We start from the raw sequence: 27,168 nt of genomic DNA, 5'->3' as shown, positions 1-27,168 counted from the left end.
GCAGATTGAAATAGGAGATCTTCAATCACTTTCTCCTGAAATTCAAAGAATGTCGCCCTGCCCGCTGATTTTTTGTACAGGACAAATGCGTTCTGCATTGCAACCTGGATGAGGTATATTGCCACTTTCTTATGCCACGTTCTGGTTTTCCTTTTAACCAGATAAGGTTGTAACATCTGGTCGCACAAATCTACCCCACCCATGAATTTGTTATAGCCGATGACGCACACAGGCTTTTGTCTATCTGCAGAGGCCCCACGTTCTCTAACAGTTGCTGTTGCACTTGAATGGACAGTGCTGATCATATAGACGTCCTTGCGGTCACGAAATTTTAAAGCCAGCATCTTCTCAATTTGAAAAGTGCATGACTCCCCCTTTGGTCGTTTTTTATCCACAAGTTGACGTGGGAAACCTTTGCGATTCCTGCGTATTGTGCCACAGGCTCCGGTGTTGGCACAATGAAGGGCGCTAAACAATGGCACACTGGTATAAAAACTGTCCGTGTATACATGATACCCCTTGTGTAGGAAAGGGCCAATTAAATCCCACACAATCTTACCAGTGGTACCAATATTTGGAGGGCACCCTGGTGGATTGAATTCACTGTCTTTACCCTCGTAGATCTTAAACGCACATGTGTAGCCAGTAGTGCTTTCACATAACTTGTAGATCTTTACCCCGTATTTTGCACTTTTTGAGGGTATGAATTGGCGGAATGAGAGACGCCCTTTGAAATTCATTAGAGATTTCATCCACTGCTAAATTTTGTTCAGGGGTATATGCTCCTAAAAAGGAGGAATTAAGAAAATTTAGCAAAGGCCTTAATTTATACAGCCGGTCACGGCTTCTGTCGCTGGAAGGGGGTGCCTGTAGGTTGTCACTAAAGTGGAGAAATCGCATAAGTATTTCATACCTGCTGCGTGACATAATGGCAGAAAAAATGGGGGTGGCATGTATAGGGCTTGATGCCCAATATGACCTAATAGAGGGTTTTTTTATAATTCCCATGTTAAGGGTGAGGCCCAGAATTTTTTTTATTTCCGTTGCATTTGTGGGATTCCACAACCTGGCATTAGGTGACGAAGGCTTATTGGCAATGTACTGCCTGGCATACAAATTTGTTTCCTGCACAAAATGTTCCAAAACTTGGTCCGTAATAAAAATATTAAAATAATTTAGTGGTGAAAAATTACTGACATTGGGACTTATGCCAGGAGTAGCAATAAAGTCATTTATGGTGGGAGAAAATAGACTTGTGGGTTCCCACACTAAATCGGTTTGGTGGGGTTGCGCAATGTCAGGGGCTGCACTTTGAACGGACGTTGTGGCAACTGCGCCGTCTCCCATATCACTGGTGCTGGGTCTCATATCCGTAGAATCCCTTGAAGCGACACTTTCGCTGTCGCTTTCAAGAAAAAGCTCAACTTCAGATGCAGAATCCGTATCTGAGCATAGCATCTGATAGGCTTCCTCAACGCTGTATCTTCTGGCAGCCATAATGATTATACAGTCCAAACCGCAAATAATAAACGTAACTAGCGGTTTCAATTTTTTTTATCAACTAATCACACTAAAGGAATTAAAATGTTTTTTTTTTTTTTTTTTTCAAACCTAAACCCTACGCCTAACACGAACTGTAAACCTAAGCCCAGAACAGAACCCTACGCCGTCTAACAGCGTACCCTAAAAAGAAAGTAGTTTATAGTACGATTCTTAGTATATACAGTAAATATATTTATATATATATGTATATACTATAAAATACTGAAAAAATGTTGTTGTTTTTTGAAACTATGTGAGGAACAAGTGATTTTGTGTAGGCGACACTGACACACTTGTATCTGTTTCTCTCCACAGCTAGAACAGTGAGGAGAAACAGATACATGTTTTTACTTTTATTTTACAGTAGTGATCACTAGGATTGGATATCATAGTGAACACAAAAAAGATCAGGAACCAATACTATTGGCTCCTGATCACTGCTCTGAGGACAGAGCTGCTAGCAACAGCTCGTTCTTAGAGCAGGAGCTGTCATTTAGACACTCCCAGCGGCTCTGTACACAGTAAGGGTATGTTCACACGGCCAAATTTCAGACGTATACGAGGCGTATTATGCCTCGTTTTACGTCTGAAAATAGGGCTGCAATACGTCGGCAAACATCTGCCCATTCATTTGAATGGGTTTGCCGACGTACTGTGCAGACGACCTGTTATTTACGAGTCGTCGTTTGACAGCTGTCAAACGACGACCCGTAAATTCACTGCCTCGGCAAAGAAGTGCAGGGCACTTCTTTCAGACGTTTTTGGAGCTGTTTTCTCATAGACTCCAATGAAAACAGCTCCAAAAACGAGTTGGTAAAAAAATGAGTTGGTAAAAATGCGAGTTGGTAAAAAACGTCTGAAAAGCAGGGTCTGTTTTCCCCTGAAAACAGCTCTGGATTTTCAGACGTTTTGGTTGACTACGTGTGAACATACCCTAACAGCGTGTGACCGCTGTGATTGGCTGTCACAGCGGTCACATGCTGTTACGACGAAATCGGCAGGTCCTGATGGCTGCACTAAGAACCGGACCTGTTACATACAGCCGGTTTTTAGTGCAGACTTGACCAGGCTGCCGTTAAACCCACTCTACTACAGCGACGCCAAAAGGCGTCGCTGTAGACTGAGTACCTGCACCGCCCGACGTCAAAAGACGGTGGGCGGTCGTTAAGGGGTTAAGAGTTGCAGCTCTGATCGCTGCTGCAATACATTACACTACCTTTGTAGTGTAATGTATTCCAACTGTCATTGTGACAGTCACTCTGACAGGAAGCCTAAGAAGACCAGCCAGAGGCTGGTCTTCATAGGCTTCCGTACAAGACAGCCGAGAGGCCAGACCATCAGCAGCCCCCTGAGAATGCATGTGGGGGCTGCCGATCTGCTCTAAACCCCTTAAATGCCGCGATCGTAATCGACCGCCGCATTCAAGGGGTCAATTGCCAAAATCAGCGGTGATGGGCCGCTGATCGGCAACAGGAAGAGCAGGGCAGACTCCCTGCACAAGTCAACCGCCGCCGCAGTGTAGTGCCGCATGGCGGTTAACTGTTAGAAGTCCAGACTTAACTGCACGTCAAGGTGCGCAAAGTTACTGCTCACCTTAGCGTGCAGTTACATCAAGGTGCGGGATGGGGTTAACAATTATTTGTATTATATCAAATTTGAAAGTAATGCGGCCCATCAACTTCACTTTTTTTTTTTTTTTTTTTTTTTTTTTTTTTTATGTTTTTTACCTGGCCCAGGGGGGTGTACATAATCTTTCTTGAGCTTAGAAAAAACAGTTTAGGGATTGTTTTCAAAGTTTACACAGATACTTTATACATTGGTTGGGCTCTGTGCAGATGACATCAGATGTGACAAAAGGAATGGCGCTCCTCATCACGTCAAAGCCATGGACACAACGGTGGAAGCAGTTGTATTCGGCTGTGCGTTGTGGTTTCCATTTTATGAACTGTTCCCCCTGCAGGGGTAATGAGGCGTTTCCATTTATCTTAATAGACAATATGTCTGTCCATGTAATACATGGACCTACTGGGTCCTCCGGGGTGAGAGATGCACTTTGTAGACGCTCTGGCTAATTGGTGAGGGTCCTGAAAGAGGGACACTCGTCTCTTAAAGGGCTTAATTTCTATTTTTCTTCACCGAACATGCACGGATGTGGAGATATTTATAAATGTAATGTCAATGGGCGCATTCACTGCTTATTTCTGTAGTTCTTTGCTTTCAGCTGCACTCTTAAGGGCAGGTGTATGCCCAGTTAGACCTGTACTCTGCTTTTCCTATCCTCAGCATCTACAAGCAGAGAGGAGTGATCTCACCGTGATGCTCCCCCCTCCCCTCCTACTTGTAATACACTGACAGGAGGGTTCTGAGTGTCCTGCTGCAGTGTAACCGGCTCTGTCAGCTGCTATATAGTAAAAGATAGGAGCAGGGCGACTCCTCACGTCTCTTTACACTCACACATTTACCCTTCGCAGCAAACCCTCTGTCCACTAGCCTGAAGATGGTTTCCTTTACTGGCATTGCAGAGCATTTGAATCCATGCAACTCCATAAGACCCCTTCACATGGGATGGAAATGCTGCTAAAGTATTAGGGTAAGTTCACACGCGGCAGATTTATATTGCAGAAATGTCTGCAACTGAAAATCCGTTCTACACCGCGTTCCAAATTATTCTGCAAATGTTATTTTTCGCTGATTTTCCTAAATAGTCGATGCAAATGACAGTCAGTATAATCTTCAAGCCATCAACCGAATTTTATTGAACAAATCTACTAATGATAACAGATTTTTTTTTTTAGACGTAAAAAACTCAAAATGCACTGTTTCAAATTATTATGCACAACAGAGATCAAAACATTTTAAAGGTTATAAAGAGAACTAAAATGGTAATTTGATGAATTTGCAGCATCAGGAGGTCATATTTACAGAAATCAAAAGCTCTTTCAATCAAAAAAATATTAGCAGGCCAAGTTACATGTTAACATAGGACCCCTTCTTTGATGTCACCTTCACAATTCTTGCATCCATTGAATTTGTGAGTATTTGGACAGTTTATGTTTGAATATCTTTGTAGGATGTCAGAATAGTCTCCCAGAGCTTCTGTTTTGATGCGAACTGCCTCCCACCCTCATAGATATTTTGCTTGAGGATGCTCCAAAGGTTCTCAATAGGGTTGAGGTCAGGGGAACATGGGGGCCACACCATGAGTTTTTCTCCTTTTATGCCCATAGCAGCCAATGACACAGAGGTATTCTTTGCAGCATGAGATGGTGCATTGTCATGCTTGAAGATAATTTTGCTACGGAAGGCACGGTTCTTCTTTTTGTACCACGGAAGAAAGTGGTCAGTCATAAACTCTACGTACTTTGCAGAGGTCATTTTCACACCGTCCGGGACCCTAAAGGGGCATACCAGCTCTCTCCCCATGATTCCAGCCCAAAACATGACTCCGCCACCTCCTTCCTGACGTCGCAGCCTTGTTGGGACATGGTGGCCATTCACCAACCATCCACTACTCCATCCTTCTGGACCATCTAGGGTTGCACGGCACTCCTCCGTAAACAACACGGTTTGAAAATTAGTCTTCATGTATTTCTGAGCCCACTGCAACCGTTTCTGCTTGTAAGCATTGTTTAGGGGTAGCCGAATAATAGCTTTATGCACACTTGCAAACCTCTGGAGGATCCTACACCTTGAGGTTTGTGGGACTCCAGAGGCACCAGCGGCTTCAAATACCTGTTTGCTGCTTTGCAATGTCATTTTAGCAGCTTCTCTCCTAATCCTATTAATTTGTCTGGCAGAAACCTTCCTCATTATGCCTTTATCTGAACGAACCCGTCTGTGCTCTGAATCGGCCACAAATCTTTTCACAGTACGATGATCACGCTTAAGTTTTCTTGAAATATCCAATGTTTTCATACCTTGTCCAAGGTATTGTACTATTTCACGCTTTTCGGCAGCAGAGAGATCCTTTTTCTTTCCCATATTGCTTGAAACCTGTGGCCTGCTTAATGTGGAACGTCCTTCTTAAGTAGTTTTCCTTTGATTGGGCACACCTGGCAAACTAATTATCACAGGTGTCTGAGATTGATTACAATGATCCAAAGAGCCCTAAGACACAATACCATCCATGAGTTTCATTGAAAAACGAATAAATGTTTGACACTTAAATCCAATGTGCATAATAATTTGGAACACGGTGTAGTCATCTGAATGTGGTTGTTTCTGCATATGAATAGAACAGACATTTCAGCAACGTGTGCAGGGACCTAAGGGTATCCTCACACGTGGCGGATTTTCGCCAACGCTCCTCCTACATTGAATAGTGAATATCCAGAGCATGTTGCAGATTTTTCACGCTCATTCTCTTCTGATGTCTGTGCAGAAAATGTTCAGCAGGGAATGAGACGCGTTCCTTTTTTTTTTCTTTTTTTAAATCAAATCCGTTTGCTTGCAAGAGTCTTTTGCCGTATATCTGGATGGAAAATCGGCAGCAAATCCGTTCGGTAAGCCAGGGGCTTTGGGGTTCCCCCACGCTGCATTTTTTTTTTTTTTTTTTTTTTTTTTTTTTAACAGGAAATTTGTTTTGTAAAAGGGAAACATTACTGTAAAAGAAACTTCTTTGAAAAAGTTGCAGTTATTTTTTGTTTGCAGTAAATTTTTCACAGGATTTCATGTAGCATTCCTGCAGCAAATTTTGCTAATTTTCTAATCATGTGAACCCTGTTGATTTTCTGAATAAGGGTTTCTTTCATGTAGGGCTTAATTCACTTCTGCGTTCGGACTGGTTCACATCTGAATTGGGGTTCCGTTCATGTATTCCTTCAGACTTTTCCATCAGGGGACCCCATGAACGGAATCCACGCAACAACGCTATAGATTCTGCTAGAAAAACGGAAGCCTTACAGAACTGACACCAACGGAATCCATTAGCAACGGAAGCATTACCGTTGAAATGAATGGTAATGCAAACGGAAGTTATGGTTTCCGTTCATGGGTTCCCCTGACGGAAAGGTCTGACGGAACCCCAATTCAGATGTGAACGAAGCCTAAGGGTATGTTCACACGCAGTGGCTTCAGACGTAATTCGGGCCGTTTACGCCTGAACAAAAACCGCACCATTACGCCTCCAAACATCTGCCCATTGCATGCAGTGGGATTTACGGTGTTCTATTCCCACGAGGCTTAATATTGCACGTCGCTGTCAAAATACGGTGAGTAATAAGACGCCCGCGAAAAAGAAGTGCAGGTCACTTCTTGGGACGTTTTTGGAGGCGTTTTTCATTGATTCCATTAAAAACCATCTCCAATAGCGGCCGTAAAGTGCGCCGCGAATAACGCGAGTTGTTACAAAAGCGTCTGAAAATCAGGAGCTGTTTTCGCTTGAAAACAGCTCCCATATTTTCAGATGTATTTTGCTAAGCGTGTGAGCATACCCTAACACATCACTTTCCCGAGCCTGGCACTCCCCTATTGATGGCACAGTTTGTTGATAACTTCTCCTTAGGATGGGCTATCTATGTATGATCAGTGGAGGTCTGACCCCACTGATTACCAGAACAAAAGGGCAGCGGCGCTTCCTGGAGAGTTGCAGACCCTTCACTGCAGTACCTGATACAGCAGCGTCCATATTAGTTGCTGTACCAGGCACTGCATCCCACCCTGTTCAAGTGAACTGGCTGAGCGTGGTAATCATGATCAGACCCACACCAATTGATGACCTAACCTAAAGATAGAACATGAATATAAACCCTCCCCCCCCCCCCCCCCCAAAAAAAAATAAATCCTCGCTTTAAATCCCTTCCTTGTGACCACTATTAATACAAATTTAACCCCTTGGTGACCATGTACAGTTTGGCCGCTCCCGTGAAGTGCATTGTCACATTACTGTACGTGACCGTGATGGAGAAGAGAAGCTGAGCCTGCTCAAGAACCAGCGGGTGTTGGCTATATATTACAGCTGACACTCTGATAACGGCGGGGACCGGACCGAAAATTAACCCCTTGGGTGCCGCAGTCATTTGCGACCCCGGCATCTGTGGCTTGTAGGGGCGATCACGGGGGTGCTGATGGTTGCTATGGCAACCGGAGGCCTAACAATGGCCTTGTAGGCTTTCTGTCAGTGTGTAACTGACCGCTCTAATACACTGCACTATGCAGGTAGTGCAGTGTATTAGATCAGCGATCAGGGCTTCGTTTCCTACTGGCACAAAAAAAAAGTTCCGTTCATAAAAATGTATAAAAATTAAAGTTTAAAAAAACAAAAAAAACATTTTCCCTTAAGTCATTTTCTTATAGAAAAAAATCAGAAAACATTTAAAAAAAAAAAAAGTACACATTTGGTATTGCTACGTCCATAGAGACCCGAACTATAAAATGTTAATGTAATTTTCCCCCCACAGTGATCGCCATAAAAAATGCCAGAATCACTTTTTTTGATTACGTTACTGCGCTCCAAAAACCAAATGGCGCTACGTCCCTTCTGAACCCTATAGTGTGCCCAAACATCAGTTTGCGTCTACATATGTCATTACTGTACCTGGGAGAACCCGCTTAACAGTTTATTAGATATTTATTTTCAGTGGCATAAACCGGGCATAACCTATTGTGCACTAAAATGGCATCAGTGTAAAATTCCAATTTTCACTTTGCACCATCTGCTGCACATTAATTCTTGGTACAAAACACCTGGGGAGAGAGAATACTCACTACCCTACTTGAATAATGCCTTGAGGGGTGTAGTTTCCAAAATGGTGTTGCTTCTTGGGGGTTTGATTTACTATTTTACCTCAGTGCCCTGCAATTTTAGGTCAATGCTGTGTAAATCGCCGAAATGAACTCCAATGCGCATGGTTCTTATTCACTCCTGAACCATGTCGTATGTCCAGGCAAAATATTAGGACCACGTGTAGGGTGTATCTAAAGCCAGGAATCGGGGAATAAAAATTAGAGAGATGTGTCTTCATAGTGGCACAAGCTGGGCACCACATATTGGGCACTGAAATTACATATCTGGAAAAAAAGAATTTTTGCTTTGCACCATCTTCTGCGCATTAATTCCTAATAAAAAAAACTGTGGGGTCAAAATGCTCACTATACCCCTTAACTCCTTCCCGCCGCAGCCACTTTTGACCTTCCTCACAGTGTCACGTTATGTGGTAATAAATTTGGAATGCTTTTACCTATCCAAGCAATTCTGAGGTTTTCTTGTGACACATTGTACTTTTGTTAGTGGTAAAATTTGGTAGATCCATTCAGTATTTAATTGTGAAAAATACCAAAATGTAGCGAACAATTGCAAAAAATTTGCATTTTTCTAAATTTAAATATCTACATGTAAAACAGACTCAAAATAGTTGCAAATTAACATTTCCCATATGTCTACTTGAGATTGGCATCGTGTTTTGAACATCCTTTTATTTTTGTAGGACGTTACAAGACTTCAAACTTTAGCAGAAATTTCTCTGATTTTCAAGAAAATTTCAAAAGGCTATTTTTTACAGGGACCAGTTCAGTTGTGAAGTGGCTTTGAGGGGTCTATACAATACAAACCCCCATAAGTCACCTCATTTTAAAGACTGTACCCCTCAAAGTATTCAAAAGCGCATTTAGAAAGTTTTGTAACCCTATAGGTGTTTCACGAGAATGAAAGCAACGTAGAGGTGAAATGTACAAACTTTATTTTTTTGCAAAAATTCATATTTAATCAATTTTTTTCTGTAACGCAGAAGGTTTTACCAGAGAAACCCAACTAAATATTTGTTGTCCAGATTCTGCAGTTTTTAGAAATATCCCACACGTTGCCCTAGTGTGCTAATAGACTGAAGCATCGGCCTCCGAAGCAAAATTGCACCTAGTGGATTTTGCTGCCTTCTTTTAATTAGATTGTATTTTAGTTTAGGCACCATGTCAGGTTTGAGGAGGTCTTGTGATGCCAAAACAAAGGAAACTCCCCCAAAAAGATCCCATTTTGAAAACGACAACCCACAAGGAATTCACCTAGGCGTGTAGTAGTGAGCATTTTGACCCCACAGGGATTATATAGGTTTTATTAGAATTTGGACATGAAAATGAAATGTATATATATTTTTTTTTTTATTTTTTCCAATAAGATGTCGTTTTAGCTAAAAAAAACAAACAACAAAACAATGTCCACAAGGAATAAAGAAGAAAAAGCCCCCTAAAATTTGTAAAGCAACTTCTCTGGAGTACGGAAATACCCCATATGTGGTCATAAACTGCTGTTTGGGCACACGACAAAAGCTCAGAAGAGAAGGAGCGCCATTTGACTTTTGGAGCACAGATTTTGCTGGATTGGTTTCTTTGCACCATGTCACTTTTGCAAAGCCCCTAAGGTACCAGTACAGTGGAAACTACCCAAACATGATTCTATTTACGAAACACAGGATTTGAAGGGGAAAAAAATGCAGTATTCGGGACACGGCGCCTGACAGGTAGATATTCAAAACAGAGTATGTTATAGTAGGCTTTATTTGTAATAGATACTACGCGTTTCAGGACCGGACAGGTCCCTTCCTCAGGTACATACAGTGCTCCACAAGAAACAGGCATAATTTTCTACAAAGAAAGACCGGAGAAAAAATTGATGACAAGCGTTTTTTCCTGGATGGTACTTACGCCTGATTAACAAACATGAAGGGCGGACTGAGTTAACCCCAAAGGTCAGTCTAGATCAAAAGGTAATGTCAAGTCCTAGCTTCTCCTGATCGTATGCAGGTGAACAATAAATACACTATTGTAATGACGGCTGTTTACCTTGTCATCACAACTGTCTTTCTCTACAAATACATAAATATTGAACATATTGGAAGGATACATTCACGTATACATAAGTATTTCAGATTATAAACGGTAAAAAATAAATGTGTGTGTGTGTGTATGTATGTGTGTATATATATATATATATATATATATATATATATATATATATATATATATATATATATATATATATATAATAAAACCAAGCATAGTACTGCATGTTTAGATAAAAAAAACTGATCTATTAACGACCAGAGTGAAAAAAAGATAAAAATGTATACAAAACCATTCTTATTCAAACATAATGGACAAGTAGTGACTGGCTGGTTTTGGTGTAAACCAATGTGTATGATCTAGTCTAACGACCAAATTTTTGCTGTTATTAAAATTTTTAAAAAGGTGCCAAAATGGTATAGTGAGGCTACCCTTAATTAAGTAGATGGATTGTTGTGTAAAAGAATCGTCCCATGCACTGACTAACGTGATATACGTCCGTGCAACGAGCGTGATTTAGTTAGTCTATGGGGCTGTGCAGACTGTCCGTGAGTTTCGCACAGCGTGTGTCCGCTGCGTAAAACTCACGACATGTCCAAAATTTGTGCGTTGTTAGTGCATCACGCACCCATTGAAGTCAGTAAAAACTATGACTGAAAATAGAAAAGCACCACATGCTTTTCTGTTTACAAACCTACAGAGTGTCATAACAATGGCTGCTGCGCGAAAATCACGCAGCCGCGCATCATACGCTGCTGACACACAGAGCTGTTAAGTACCTTTTACGCGCGTGAAACGCACACGCTCGTGTAAATCCGGCCTTATGGTTTAGTGAGCATTTTGACCCCACAGGTGTTTCATACATTTTATTATACTTTTTCTTCAATAAGACGTAGCTTTAGCTCCAAACTTTTCATTTCCTCAACAAATAAGGGAGAAAAAGAACCAAGATTTGTAAAGCAATTTCTCCCTTTGGCTTAGGTATTCACCTAGCGGTGTAAAGAGCATGATAACTCCGCAGGCGTTTTCCAGAATTTAGTGTGCACTTGATGTTGCAGAGTGAATATGGGATTTTTTTCATATACATGCCAATATGTGGTGCCCAGCTTGTGCCACCATAACAAGACAGTTCTCTAATTATTATGCTGTTTCTCCCGGTTTTAGAAACACCCTACATGTGGCCCTAATCTTTTGCCTGGATGATCGACGGGGCTCAGGAGTGAAAGAGTACCATGCGAAATTGAGGCCTAATTTGGCGATTTACAAAGCAATGGTTCACAATTGCAGAGGCTCTGATGTGAAAAACAAAACGACCCCATTTTGAAAACTACACCCCTCAAGGCATTCATTAAGGGGTGTAGTGCGCATTTTCACCCCACAGGTATTTTCCATAAATGAATGCGCTGCGGATGGTGCAAAGTAAAAATGATAATTTTTCCCTAGATATGCCATTTCAGTTGCAAATGTGTTGTGCCACACCCCCCCCCCCCCCAGGGTATGGCGATGCCATATATGTGGAAGTAAACAGCTGTTTGGCCACACTGTAGGGCTCATAAGGGAAGGGAGCGCCATGTGGATTTTGCTTAGTAGTTTTTGTTTTGTTTTTTCAATTATAATGGGGGGGTACATGTAAGCTGGGCAAAGTACATCAGGGGCATAGTCAGGTGGTATAATAATGGGGTAAGAAAACCACAATAAAATAATCCATAGATGTGTGTTACTCTGTGAAGCAATAGTTTTACAACCATTTGCACAATATAATTACTTTTGTAAAAAGAATGTGTTTTTTCTGTCGCCATGTTGTGCGAACCATAACTTTTTAGTCGAAGGAGCTGTCTGAGGGCTTGTGTTTTGCGAGTCGAGCTATAGTGTTTATTGGTACAATTTTTGGATACATGCAACTTTTTGGTCACTTTATTCCAATTTTTGTAGGGCAAAGTAACCCAAAAAAATTCTGCCACTGTTTTCTACGGGGGTTTTTTACTCCGTTACCGCGTGGAATAAATAACAATATTTTTATAGTTCAGGCTGTTACGGTCGTGGTGATACCAAGTATGTATGGTTTATTTATTGTTTTCAATACTAAAGGACTTGATAAGGGGAAAAGGGCGATACTTGAAACTTTTTTATTTTTACAATAATTATTTTATTTGTTTTACACTTTGCTTTAGTCCCAGTAGCGACTGACCGGAAGCCGATTAGGCTTTGCCTCCGGGCGAGGCCTAACTGGCTTCCGTAACGGCAGAGCAGGAGGCCATTGTTAGGCAGCCCTGTAATCGCATGCAAGGCTGACTATTTGCGACCAACCACTAAGATGCAGCAATAGTTTTCGATTGCTGCATCTAAGGAATTAATGGCAGGGACCGGAGCTAGCTCTATTCCATTCCGTTATTGGAGGGTGTCAGCTGTAACATACAGATGACGTCCATCGCTGATGATGCCGACTCAGCTCCTGAGCCGGTGCCATCTTGCCATCGGCTATGGAAGCCTTTTAGGCCCTGCCTCTGGGTGGGGCCTGGTAGGCTTCCATATTAGGTAGACCTCGAGGCCAGTATTAGGCCTCTGGTTGCCATTGCAGCCACCGGCACCACGGCAATTTCGGTGCTGGGGTGGCAAGCAGCAAACACCTTAAATGCAGCGATCGCTTTTGACATGCGTAATATTTCTAAATTGCATAATCTGGGCAATAAACAGTGATTTGTGTTTCCCTGGTACAACCTTCTGAGTTCAAGAATAAAAATATCGGGCAAACGAGCGTTCAGCGAAAACGCTAGTTCATCGGCTGATCGTTTCGTTTTAAATGCTCAAAATATTTTTGTTGTCGGCAGCACATCTCAAATTGTAAACCGGGAGACGTGCTGCCGACACGATAGAAATGTATAGGGACGTGCAATCATAGTAACGAGCGCTCGTCCCCATACTAGCCTTGTGAAAGGAGCAAACGAGCGTCGATCCATGAGTTGTCTTGCTGATTGGCCAGTGTAAAAGTATCTTTTATAAGCCTTGTAACGTTCTTGGAAAAATAAAAGGAAGTTCAAAAATTATGCCAGTATAAAGTAGACATATGGGGAAATGTTAACTAATAACTACACCATCAATAAATACTAGTGACCCAGTGCCTTTGGCAGCATGCATGCCCATGCCATCACACTGCCTCCACCATGTTTTACAGAGGATGTGGTGTGCTTTGGATCATGAGCCGTTCCAAGCCTTCTCCATACTTACTTCCTCCCATCATTCTGGTACAGGTTGATCTTAGTTTCATGCTGTTCCAGAACAGGGCTGGCTTCTTTAGATGTTGTTTGGCAAAGTCTAATCTGGCCTTTCTATTTTTGAGGCTGATTAATGGTTTGCACCTTTTGGTGAACCCTCTGTATTTGCTCTCATGAAATCTTCTCTTTATGGTAGGCTTAGATAATGAAACACCTACTTCCAGGAGAGTGTTCTTCACTTGGGTAGATGTTGTGAAGGGATTTTTCTTCACCATGGAAAGGATTCTGCGATCTTCCACCACTGTTGCCTTCTGTGGACGTCCATGCCGCTCCCAAGAATGTACCAAACTGTTGATTTGGCCACGCCTAACATTTGTGCTATCTCTCTGATGGATTTCTTAATTTTTTTCAGCCTAGCGATGGTCTGTTTCACTTGCATTAAGAGATCCTTTTGACCTTATGTTGTGGGTTCACAGCAACAGCTTGCAAATGCCACACCTGGAATCAACTGCAGACCTTTTACCTGTTTAATTGATGATGGATTGACGGGGGAAAGGCCATGCAGCCCATTAATAGCTTTTGAGGTAATTGTCCAATTACCTTTTGGTCTCTTGAAAAAGAGGCAGCTACGTATTAGAGCAGTAATTCCTAAACGCTTCCTCAAATTAGGATGTGAATACACTCAAATTAAAGCTGAGTCTGCACTTTAAAGGGGTTGTCCACTTTTGAAAAACAATCCAGCAATACCTATTAAATATTTAAGTATTTTTTTAAATATACTTACCGTTTCAAAGTTGCAGAGGTATTCTAATTCCGTCTAGTGTCACGTGATTCCGCCACCGTTGGAAAGTTGCTCTTCCGCTGACGTTTCGTTCGGTCTTCTTGAATCTGGACGAGCTCCTCTTCCGGTCTTCCTGCTTCTCTTCTGAATAACGTCTTCTTCCCCTTGCGCTGACGCATCTGCTGTAACCTACAATATTATGCGCATTGAAAGCAATTTCTATATTCTATTTATTTAAATCAGCTTTACGCTGTGTTGTTTATATAGTGGTTTCTTTACAATATTTTGCACATAGAAAACTTGAAGAAAAAGAAGCCATTGCGCCACAAGTATGAGAAATTACAAATTTTATTAGGACATACAACATAAAATGACATGTATATAAAATTCAAAGGGATCTAAAAAAGGAACAGTGTGGTTGCTTCATATGAATTAAATCTAGGGTGTCCTGCGACAGAGAATTCCCTGGCACTGGTATGTGCCTCACAAAGGCCAAAAAATCAAAATGTCTAAATAGTGTATTATAGACATGTTAACAGCCTATCGGTAATAATGCAGATACAGTTTAAGGGAAACATAGGGTACATCACGTAAGTATATGTTCATGAGTGCCCAGAATCAGAAAGTTGCATAACCAATACTGCCATAGTAGAAGATGGATGAAAAGAAAGAGGTCAAAGTCAGGCCAAAACGGAAAGTGTCAGGTGTCCAAAGCGTATATAGATCCAAAGGATCTGCTTTAAACACAATGGGTGTTGTAGCAAGCTTATCCATCGAGATGAATGTATAGGTGGCCCCACACTGCGGCCCGAAATGGTAGCGCCCTGACGCGCGTTTCGCCAATCTGGCTTCCTTAGGGGATAGTACCATCATATAGGTGTGGGGCCACCTATACATTCATCTCGATGGGTAAGCTTGCTACAACACCCATTGTGTTTAAAGCAGATCCCTTGGATCTATATACGCTTTGGACAGCTGACACTTTCCTTTTTGGCCTGTTGGCCTGACTTTGACCTCTTTCTTTTCATCCATCTTCTACTATGGCAGTATTGGTTATGCAACTTTCTGATTCTGGGCACTCCTGAACATATACTTACGTGATGTACCCTATGTTTCCCTTAAACTGTATCTGCATTATTACCGATAGGCTGTTAACATGTCTATAATACACTATTTAGACATTTTGATTTTTTGGCCTTTGTTAGGCACATACCAGTGCCAGGGAATTCTCTGTCGCAGGACACCCTAGATTTAATTCATGTGAAGCAACCACACTGTTCCTTTTTTAGATCCCTTTGAATTTTATATACATGTCATTTTATGTTGTATGTCCTAATAAAATTTGTAATTTCTCATTATACTTGTGGCGCAATGGCTTCTTTTTCTTCAAGTTTTCTAGTATTAATGAAGCTTGCTATGATATAAATACATAGTAGAGGTGCTCAGACACTTGCTAGTGGCACTTACCTTGTAACTTAACCTGCTGAGTCTTAATATTTAAATATTTTGCACATGCGCAATGAAAGCAGCAAGTTGCATTAAAAGTCTGTACATTGCGCCTGTGTTCAAGGCATCCTCAACCTCCTCAATACCCGCCCCGTTCTTTCTTAGATTACCTCTTAATGCGAGCACTGTTTTATTTTCATCCATGTTATCCCTCAGTGCCCGCGCACCCAGCAAAGATGGTATCTACAGTGATAATGGCACTGAGGAATAACATGAACGTTCTTTCTCAGTGCCATTATCACTGTAGATACCATCTTTACAGGGGCGCGCGGGCACGGAGGGATAACATGAATGAAAATAAAATGGATTACGTCTCAATGCGAGCACTAAAAGAACGGGACCGGTATTGAGGAGGCTTAGGATGCCTCGAACACAGGTTCAATGTACAGACTTTTAATGCAACTTGCGCAATGAAACAGCTTTCATTGCGCATGCGCAAAATATTGTAAACAAACCACTATATAAACAATACAGCGAAAACCTGATTTAAATGAATGTTTAAACTATAGTCGGGGGACAAAATTACAAGGCAGCAGCGTTCCAATGATTTAAAAAAAGAAAAAGTAGTGGAAAAGCTTTAAGGCCTTATTCACACGACCGTGAAAAACGGCCGTTTGACGGCCGTCTTCAGAACAATGATGTTCTATGGGTGTATTCACACGGCCGTTTTATTAACGGCCCGTGAATAGTGGGCGTCAAAAAGTAGGAAGACCTATTTTTGGCCGTTTTCACGGCCTGACTGCCTCCATACATGTCAATGGATCCGTTTTTAACGACTGTCAATTCATGTAACAACCGTTAAAAACGGATCTGAGACTTTTGGGATTGGCAAGGGAACTACTAGTTCCCTTGATGGGTATCTGCGACGCGATGACACCGATGCAGCGCCGACCTTTTCAGGTATGGTCTCTCGTCTTCCCGGGTTCTGCGAAGGTGACGTTATGACGCGTGAAGACTAGCTGCATCGGTGAGTGTCATCGCGTCGCCGCAGATTCCGTGAAGACCGCGCTGTATCGGTGAGTATGTAGGGCATTCATGTGTGGCATATACAGGGAGGGTGTGTGGCATCCTATACAGGGTTGTCTGTGTGGCATCCTATACAGGGAGCCCCACAGCGTGCCCAAACACCAGCTTACGTCCACATATGATATTTTATATCCGGGAGAACACGCTCAACATTGTATGAGGTATTTGTCTTCAGTGGCACAAACTGGGCACAACATATTGTGCGTTAAAATGGCATATCAGTGGAAAATTTTAATTTTCACTTTGCACCATCCACTGCACGTTAACGCCTTTGCGCACCACGACTTAATAGCATGTCGTGGTGCGGGGGGTTATATATGGAGTGGGCTCATGCGCCCGCGCCATATTCTGCAGGTGTCTGCTGTGTATTACAGCTGAAACCCGGGACTAATGGACAGGAACAGCGATCGCGCTGTTACACGAGCCTGTAAAAATGATGATATACTGCAATACATTAGTACTGCAGTGTATTGTACCAGCGACCTAATGATCGCTCGTTCCAGTCCCCTAAAGGGACTTTTGGGAGGTTTCCACTGTTTTGGTACCTCAGGGACTTTGCAAATGCGACATGACACCCGAAAACCATTCCAGCTAAATTTGAGCTCCAAAAGCCAAATATTGTTCCTTCCCTTCTGAGTCTTGCCGTGGGTCCAAACAGCAGTTTATTACCACATATGGCGTATTGCTGTAATCAGGACAAATTGCTTTACAAATTTTGGGGTGATTTTTCTCCTTTATTCATTGTAAAAATTAAACATTTCTATGTTTTTTCAGAAAAAAGTAGATTTTCATTTTCACGGCCAAATTCCACTAAATTCAGCAAAAAAACTGTGGGGTCAAAATGCTAACTATACCCCAAGAAATTCCTTGGGGGGTGTAGTCTACAAAATGGGGTCACTTTTGGGGGGTTTCCACCGTCTTGCAAACGCGACATGGCACTGAAAACCAATCCAGCAAAATCTGCGCTTCAAATTCCAAATGGCGCTCCTTCCCTTCTGAGTTCTGCCGTGGGTCCAAACAGCAGTTTAGTACCACATATGGGGTATTGCTGTAATCGGGAGAAGTAGCTTTACAAGTTTTGGGGTGCTTTTTATTCTTTATTCCTTGCAAATATCTTCTTTTTTTTTTTTTTCTAATATATATATTTTCAGAAAAAAAGTAGATTTTCACTTTCACAGGCAAACTCCAATAAATATAGCAGAAGACCTGTGGGGTCAAGATGCTAACTATACACCTAGATAAATTCCTTGAGGGGTGCAGTTTCTAAAACCGTGTCACTTTTGGGGGATTTCCACTGTTTTGGCACTACAAGACCTCTTCAAACCCAACATGGTGCCTAAAATGTATTCTAAAAAAAGGAGGCCACAAAATCCACTAGGTGCTCCTTTGCTTCTGATGCCGGTATTTCAGTCCATTATCACACTAGGGCCACATGTGGGATATTTCTAAAAACTGCAGAATCTGGGCAATAAATATTGTGTTGCGTTTCTCTGGTAAAACCTTCTGTGTTAGAGAAAAAAATGTATTACAAAGAAATTGCAGCAAAAAAAAATATTTCCCCTCTACATTGCTTTAATTCCTGTGAAACACCTAAAGGGTTAAGAAACTTTCTGAATGCTGTTTTGAATACTTTAAGGGTGCAGTTTTTAATATGGGGTTATTTATGGGGTCTATCTAGTACATAAGGCCCTCCAAGCCGCTTTAGAACTGAACTGGTCCCTGTAAAAATCGCGTTTTGAAATTTTCTTGAAAATGTGAGAAATATCTGGTAAAGTACTAAGCCTTGTAACGTCCTAGAAAAATTAAATAATGTTAAAAAAAACTATGCAAATATAAAGTAGACATATGGAATATGAGAAATAGTAACTATTTTGTGTGGTATGACTATCTGTTTTACAAGCAGATACATTTAAAATTAGAAAAATCATAATTTTTGCGAATTTTCTCTAAATTTTGGTGTCTTTCACGAATGAGCAATGAATTTATTGACCAAATTTTTCCACTAATATAAAGTACAATATGTCACGAGAAAACAATCTCAGAATCGCTTGGATAGGCAAAAGCATTCCGGAGTTATTACCACATAAAGTGACACATGTCAGATTTGAAAAAATGGGTCTGGTCCTGAAGGCCAAAATGAGCTCGGTCTTGAAAGGGTTAATGGACATTTTTTTTCACTGTCCTGTGAATATAGCCTTAGCACATATTAATTATATAACTATATTCAATATGTTTTGGTAATCAGATAAAATGCCACTTTTTTGCCACTAAACTTGTCACTGTCTAAATAATTCTGGACCTAACTATTTCCACTAACAAAGTACAATATGTCACGAGAAAACAATCTCAGAATCACTTGGATAAGTAAAACCATTACAGAGTTATTACCGCGTAAAGTGGACACGGACCATTTTTTTCAAATCTGACATGTCACAAGGCCAAAATTGCCTGTGTCTCCAAGGGGTTAAAGTCTGATAGGTCTGGTTTAAATAGAGGTAGTATTCATACAGACCAGTTTGCACAATTTCCCCTATGACCTCTTAGCATGTCTTCTCAGTGCCAACTAAATGAGTGTTGTAATGGTTCAAAAAATCTTGAACATCAATAATAATTTTTTGCAGAGCAACATTGACTTTGTTCTTAGTATTACGTAGGTTGACATCTCGTTTTTTCTTTTCTTTTAGGTGATTAAGAATTAGTTCATCGAAGAATCCGGTAAGCTTGTGACCTATACAGCAAAAAAAACGAATGATGGTATTAGAATTGTCCAATGAGGACTTTTGTCTGTTTTAATCTTGATAACACCTTTCTGATGCCTTTTTAAACCATTTTAAATGTTCCGTGGATCTTTTCACAGCATATTTCCCCCATTTGATCTTCAGTTTGCATATTGAATGAATCAGAATAAAGCATAAACAGTTAAGCAATTGCTTTTATTTAGCTAGTGTGAGGGTTTAGCATCAGGAGAGGTTGGTACAGCGGTTTCTTAGTAGCCAGTGACAGGGACACCGTGCATTAAAGTTTATAACAGGGCTTTTGCCTGTGTTTTATTCTTGTCAAAGAAACAGCCTCTTGTAGAACAAGGCAAAATACAAAATAAATCCTGCTCGTCTGAGCACTAACTAAACAAGATATTATCTAACTATACCAAGTGCCTTCCTACCAGGCACTGGACACAAAGTAACACAGGTCTTTACTCACATAGAATACAGGCTACTCCAGACTTGGTAGTCTCCGGTCTGAGTCAGGGGTGAGACTGACACACACTGTGTCTGCACCTTTTTATATACAGGCTGCAGGTGCAGCTAATTGAGCAGCAGCCTTGTCCTACAAACAGAGATGGACTAGGGATTGGGGAACCCGCACTGCTCTTCCCCAATCCAAATCCAGGCCCTTTTTCCGGCTTTTCCTTAAGCCGAGATTGGAAGGCTAGGGCTTTCTATTGCAAAAAATACTCATTCCCTGGAGCCTAGGATACATATGACAGGATTCTAGGGGAAATGTACCTTCCCTCAATGACTTTACCTGTCACTGTCTCACACTAGGTTCACACCACGTCTTTGCCGAACAATTAAGACATACGTTTTTTTTTCTGCTACTACAGCGTTCCACTAAATACCTATACAGGTGGATCCTGTTTCTCGTTGCCACTGACTTCTAGTGCGTGTGTAAAAAAATAAATATAAATAAAATAAAAATAAAAAAAAATAAAAAAATATATATATATACACACACACACACACACACACACACACGTCCCCCCTGAATACTATTTTTTGACAGCACAGAAAAACATACCAAGCCGCACTTTTCTGTCTTGTCAAAAAACAGGATCCAGATAAATGGGGAAGTTTAAAGCGGTTGTCCAGGCACGAGCAACTGATGACCTATCTGCAGGATAGGTCACCGATCAGCTGCCTCCAGGCGCCGGCTATATAGAGTTTGTAGTCTGAAGCGGAGGGCTCCGTACACTGCATAGCGGCCGTGCTGCAGAATTGCAGCTCTGCTCCTATTCACTTGAATAGGAGCAGCACTGCAGCTCGCCCGCTATTCTGGACCGGAGCCATCTTAAAGTGTTATTCCCAAGTTCACTATTACATATATTTTTTTTTAATGTTTTAGATATTAATAAATATAAATATTTCCCTTATTCAATTTATTCTACTGCAAATATTCCTAGGAGCTTATCTTTTCTATCACTCGTTCATCTAGATTTGCTGAAATATGGGAGTGTCTATATTGTAATCTTACCTTCCACCTTAAGTGGCGCTGTAATAAACACAACGCTGCTTGCCCTATATGCACGCTCCCGATGTTGCTATAATCAACAAGTCATGGCCGCATCGGTCTCTCCCCAAAGGCCTCCATCGAGTGCTCATTCAGTATAAACAGCATAAACTAACCATGGCTTCAGACCCACTAAACATGCCTGAAGAAGTCCATGATAAATATCATGAAGACCAGGGGGTGGGTGAAGTGATGGTGAGAGTGTGCAGGCGTAGGATAGGCGCGCTCACATTTCCATAGGAATGACCACCACAACAAATTACATGAGATGGAGTTGCGAGGGGCACATAACTTCTAAACGCTACACTACAGAAAACAGAAGGTATTTAGAAATATGATTTATTTTTAGAATCAAAGGCCTTTGAGCATTAATGTATATCTTGGGAATAACCCTTTTAATTTTTTTTTTTTTATTTTTTTTAAAACTAGTGGGCGAGGCAACTTGTGGCCTGACAAATTGGCGTAAATCTTCACAAGGGCGTAGGTGCCGTAGATTTCACCTTTTGGTGAATGAACCGTACAAGTTGCAACTAATTTATTAAGAGATGTGTGCCTATTTAAAAATTGGTCTCATCTTACTCCTGTGGCTTTTGAACGAAGACTGGCATATAAAATGCCAGTCCTAGTAAATCTACCCCATGATTTTTTCTTACAATAGAAGTCAATGGCAACAGGATACAACTGTATTGGCATCCTGTTGTGGCAGTATGTTTGTTTTTTTTGTTTGTTAAAAAAAAACAAAAAACCGTATGCCTCACAACTGTGTGGTTAAAAAACATGGTGTGAACTCGGGCTGTAATTTAGGAACACAAGATAAGCCTGAGTTCTATACAGAGCAGCATTCACAATTCAAGCTGACATCTACGGGAATTGCTTGCTGGTTTGAGGTCTGCAACAAGCCCGTAGTACAGGGGTGCCGAACCTTTTTTCTGCCAAGGGCCATTTTGGATATTTATAAAATCATTCGTGGGCCATACAAAATTATCAACTTAAAAATTAGCCTGCTATATTTGGTCAAACATTGAATTGGCTCACCCCTAATGTGATGGCTGGAACTGCTGCTCTTTGGTGAGGCGTGTGATGTTAGCCAGTATTGATGTTGCTACTTCGTCGGTCAGGTCTGTAGCACAGTCGACTCTTTGCAATGGTATGTTTAAAAAAAGAACCACTCGCAGCAGTAAGTTGTTTCGACTTACTTAAAGGGGTTTTCCCATCAGGGACATTTATGATGATTCCACAGGATATGTCTTAAATGTCAGATAGATGCGGGTCCCACCTCTAGGACCCGTACCTATCTCTAGAACGGGGCCACCTAAACCCCATTCTACCTCTCTGTGTTCGGCGGATTTCCGGCCATGAGGAAGAAAATACGCAGTTTCCATAATTCCCATAGTAGTGATTGGCAGTTAAGGAAGCAGCGAAGCATGCGAGTTACGCGGTTTCCGTAACTACTATTCAGTTCTATGGGACTTACGGAAACATTTCTTCTTTATGGTCGGAAATAACATGTGTCCGTCAGAGCACAGAGCGGTAGAACGGGGCTTAGGGGCCCTGTTCTAGTTAGGTGCGGGTCCCAGTGATGGGACCCACATCTATCGGACATTGATGACATATTCTGTTGAATGGTCATAAATGTCCTTGATGGAAAAAAAAACCTCTAGTCACCTGACCTCACTTCATGCTTTTAGGACCGGTCCTATCCTAGGTCTACACTACAGCTAAATTTCTACCTTTATGCCTCAGCGAAGTTTCTAAATTTTAGAGCAGGTGAGGGCAGAGGGAGCCAAGTATTGAGTATGCGGCGGTCTGAGTGAGGAGGTCAGTGCATGCTGGCTCAGGTGTGGACCAGTTCCGTTACCTGACCTCACTTCAGGTGACTGGACTGGTCCACTCCCGGGCCGGCAAGCACTGTCCTCTCAGTCCGCCCCCATACTTGGCTCAGACTGCCGCCCTCCTCCTGCTCCTAAATGTGAGCGAGTAGGGCTGACTGAGCGACACGGCAGCAGTCGGCGTGAGGCCAGGGCGTGCGGTGAGGGGAGTGGACTAGTCCGGTCACCTGACCTCCCGTCACTGACGTAAGGTCAGGTGACGGGACTGTGCTGGCCCGGGAGTGGACCAGTCCAGTCACCTGACCTTGCGTCACTGGACTGGTCCACTCTTGGACCGGCACGCAACGACCTCACTCAGACGTCCACTGCCATACTTTGCACCGTCCGCTTTTCTCCTGCTCCTAAATGTGAGTAGGGTGGACAGAGCCAAGGGGGGAATAACACGGCTGTCAGAGTGAGGTCGGGGTATGCTGTGACAGGAGTGGACCGGTCACTGACGTGGGGTCAGGTGACTGGACTGTGTCAGCCTGGGAGTGGACCAGTCCGGTCACCTGACCTCACGTCAGGTGACCAGGCTGGTCCACTCTCGGGCTGGAACGTACCGACCTCACTCAGACCACCACCGCCATACTTGAGCCAAGTAGCGAATGACGCGGCGGCAGCGCGGTCCAAGTGAGGTCGGGCTGGACCAAATGATCTTGCGGGCCGGACATTCCCCACCCCTGCTGTAGTCTTTGCACTACGTGCTGTACAATAACCTAATGCATGAAAAACTAACTTTCTGAATGCACTATATGACCTCAGTTAAAGGGAATGTGTCTCTAGAATTTTTTTTTATTTTTTTTTAAAGTTAAACAGTTAGTATATAAATGATTAGACATTGTTTTAATTTTTTCACAAGTCAGGAAATATTATAAATTAGATTCTAATTTATAACCTTTCCATGTGCTGGTCACTAGAGGGAGCAACTCCCAAAATGCAGCATTGGCATGTGGTAAAGCAACCTCATTGCTTTATGCTGCAAAATTGGAGAAGACACACTCGCTCTAGTGTCCTAACACAATCCCTCCTCCTTTATCCTGGCTAGTGTCAGGAGAAAGGAGGGGGTTGAATGTTCAAACCTCCTACACTGTGTGCTGCCATTTTTTGAGCGAATGCACAGTGTAGGAGGATTAGATACAGTGGTAATCACACAGTATAACACTAACATACACGAACATAACTTACCTGCCGCCTCCGCTCCTAGTCCTTGCGGTCTGAACATATGGCCGGAAGCCACGACCGGAAGTCGTCCTCTTACTGTCCGGCTGCGGCTTTCGGTCCACATGAAAATGGCGCCGGATGTCGCTCTGCCAAAGACCTTCCATTTGGTCTGTGTGGGAGCGGCGCATGCGCCGTTCCCACACAGACGGCGTACGCTATAGTGAATGGAACGGCTCCCGTTCGCATTCTCTATTGTGTTGTATGGGTCATTAATCGACACATACAGAGATGAAAAAAAAAATGGCAGCCCCATAGAGAAGTAAAAGAAAAAAAGTACAACACAAATAAATAAAATGTATTTTAATGACCTACTAAAAGCAATAATATATATATAAAACAAAAAAAAAAATTGTGACCCCCTTCCCTTTTTAGCTGTAAAGGTCTGTCTGATAGTAAGCTTGTCATCTGTTTCTAGTTACAACCAGGAGAATTGTGAATACAGCTCTGTACTATAATACATGCTGTAACTCAAAATCAGTATTGCAAAGTTGTTGATCCTTTTATAATCCTGGATCATATCTTTTGTACTTTTAATCGTATTTCATTCATTTTTCTAGTTCTGCCCAAACAAAACAAAAGCTGATCTCTAGACTGAATTCAAAGTGTGTGTGTGTGTGTGTGTGTGTGTGTGTGTGTGTGTGTGTGTGTGTTTTTTAGATTTGTATATACAGTCACACTCTCTTAATCTTGGACAAAATGGATGAGAAATCCCAGTTATTTGGCATACAACAAAAATATCCTCATGCCGGGTTACCTGTAAAATGACATGCCGGACTTTAAATGATCTAATGGGTGGTAGTGGGTTGTTTGTAATTGTCCTGTGTGGGCATCAAGAGTCAGTGCACTGTTGTAGTATGCTAAATCATTAACGTACTCTACATACTCTGTGTAGGTCCTTTGCCAGGTAAGGAGACATGGTGTAGGGGGAATTACACTACATGCATAACTGCGCCCTTCTGAATATCCAGTTGGGAAGAGTTTTCCTGGCAGAGCTTGATTTACTGCAATGTAAGGAATTTCCAATAACCCATATTGTTGCAATCCAATATCAAACGTGTCAATATAGTGCCCATCCGTAGCTCATAATGCAGTTCCTACCTCCAGAATGGAAGGACACTTTACAGATGACCAGCTCAAGCTCACCCAGTGAATATTATGGATGGGGATACTGTTGTGCAGGGATCCAGGGAGGGGGTGGCTGCGTTTATGGAGTTGCTTACATGGAGATTTTCAATTATAAGTTCACAGTTTTAGAAATTGTTCTGATGATTTCAATTTTCCTCTTTCAGGATTATCGAACAGGATTTCTCCTTCTCTTTATCTTTTGTGGAACAGAAAGGACTAAGCAAGCAAATGTGTGATGACAGTGTTAAAGGACAAACAAAAACTTGGGGTTAAAGCCTCTGAATTGTGCCCCCTTCACAATATTTCAGGGATTAGGATATTCTTGGATTTAATGCTGGGTTGATTGGATTTGTTCTTTACTCACAGAGGCTGGAGTCTTATTATTTTTGGAAAATCCTTCGTTCATTTATTTCTGTCTTGCATATTTGGTGGCAGAAGACTAATTTTTATTTTTTTTGACAGTGTGGCAGAAGCCTTGTTCCTTTTTTTTTTTTTTTTTGTCCCCCCTGAAAGCATCCAGTATATATGTGTTTTGACCATACATGGTTTGTTTGTGTGTATATATATATATGTATGTATGTGTGTGTGTGTTTAATTCATTTTAGTAGGGAACATACACACTCCATGTAAACATGCAACTACCGTGTATTAGGCCTGTTCACTTTTTTGCAGTGTTTCATTTATACCCTTCTGCTTAGGTCCACTTCCGGATTTGGCTTAGTAAAAAGCATCAAAAAGGGGTCCTGAAATAGTCCTAGCCTTACTCAGTGAGTGAACAGTAGATGCATGTTTCACTTGTTTCTTTATGTTCCCGTTATACTGCAGGAGCACGGTTAGGCAAAACTATCTGCGGAATAATGACCATGTGAGGTTTTTCTTCGTTTCATACTGTATGTGTGTGTTTGTGTATTACTTACCAGTTGACAGCAGACACATCAATTTTGTTTCTTCTGGATGAAAGAAGTCTAGCATTTAAATAATTGTCTCTTTTTTTTTTTTTTTTTTTTTTTTTTTTTATTATATAAAAATATATATATTGTGAACCGGTATGTACGTCAGGATGACTCCATTTATGATCGGGTTTAAGTGCCCTCATCATATGGTGTGGCTTTTTTCTTTCATTGGTGGGCTATAGTTCTGCTCAGGGTAACAACCTTACATTTTCCCTCTTGAATTATTAGATTGGGGTAAATATGTCTTGTTTTAAAAATAATTGGGAATGTCAACAAAAAGTAATAATTCACCCAAGACTTGCATGAAGTGTTAGTGTTTCAAATATAGCTTCAGTGTTAGAAACTTGTTAGCCAGGATGGAAAGTTTATGGTTTAAGGAATGTTATTTGCCATAGAGCATGTGTGGCAAACAGAATATTAAATGGGTTTCTGCTTTTTAAGTGGCTTACCCAAATTAATTTCTTATGGAAACACTTTGTTGTATGTCTTCAACCTAGTATTTCAATAGCTTGCACTTTCTAATCGGGCAACGGTGACACATGGCTGATCCTGTATGGTTGTTGAGAAATATAACCAGTGACTTGGAGGAAGTCCTCGAATGTTATTAAAAATGGAGCATGGTGATGTCCCGCCAGAGTATTGTTGAGAACGAGGGTTGGTTAGTTTAATTTGGGCATCCCTGGTTGAGTGATCCTTAATTCATTACTCATGGTTGATTAACTAGTAAAAATAAGACGGTTTGGCTTTATAAAATAGCTAAATCCATGCCTAGGATTGAAACTATGAGCTTTTTCACCATCTAATGCTAGGATTGTACTTGGGAATACATTTTTATGCAATTATTTATTTTTGAATTTCAGAGTAGAATAATA

At 41.6% G+C, this 27,168-nt stretch overlaps 1 protein-coding gene across 1 annotated transcript in view; it reads left to right on the top strand.

Annotated features, from left to right (window-relative positions):
• Positions 1 to 26,754, top strand: part of YTHDF2 (YTH N6-methyladenosine RNA binding protein F2) — a 42,083-nt gene extending 15,329 nt beyond the window's left edge. The window contains exons 5-6 of the mRNA XM_075853412.1: positions 19,524 to 19,554; positions 25,508 to 26,754. Coding sequence (XP_075709527.1) covers positions 19,524 to 19,538 — 15 coding nt within the window. The 3' untranslated portion in view covers positions 19,539 to 19,554; positions 25,508 to 26,754. The remainder of the gene's footprint in view (positions 1 to 19,523; positions 19,555 to 25,507) is intronic.
• Positions 26,755 to 27,168: the final 414 nt, after the last annotated feature.

The sequence above is a fragment of the Rhinoderma darwinii genome, chromosome 2 (assembly GCF_050947455.1).
Source record: "Rhinoderma darwinii isolate aRhiDar2 chromosome 2, aRhiDar2.hap1, whole genome shotgun sequence".
NCBI lineage: Eukaryota > Metazoa > Chordata > Amphibia > Anura > Rhinodermatidae > Rhinoderma > Rhinoderma darwinii.
This window is presented reverse-complemented; position numbering and strand designations above follow the sequence as displayed.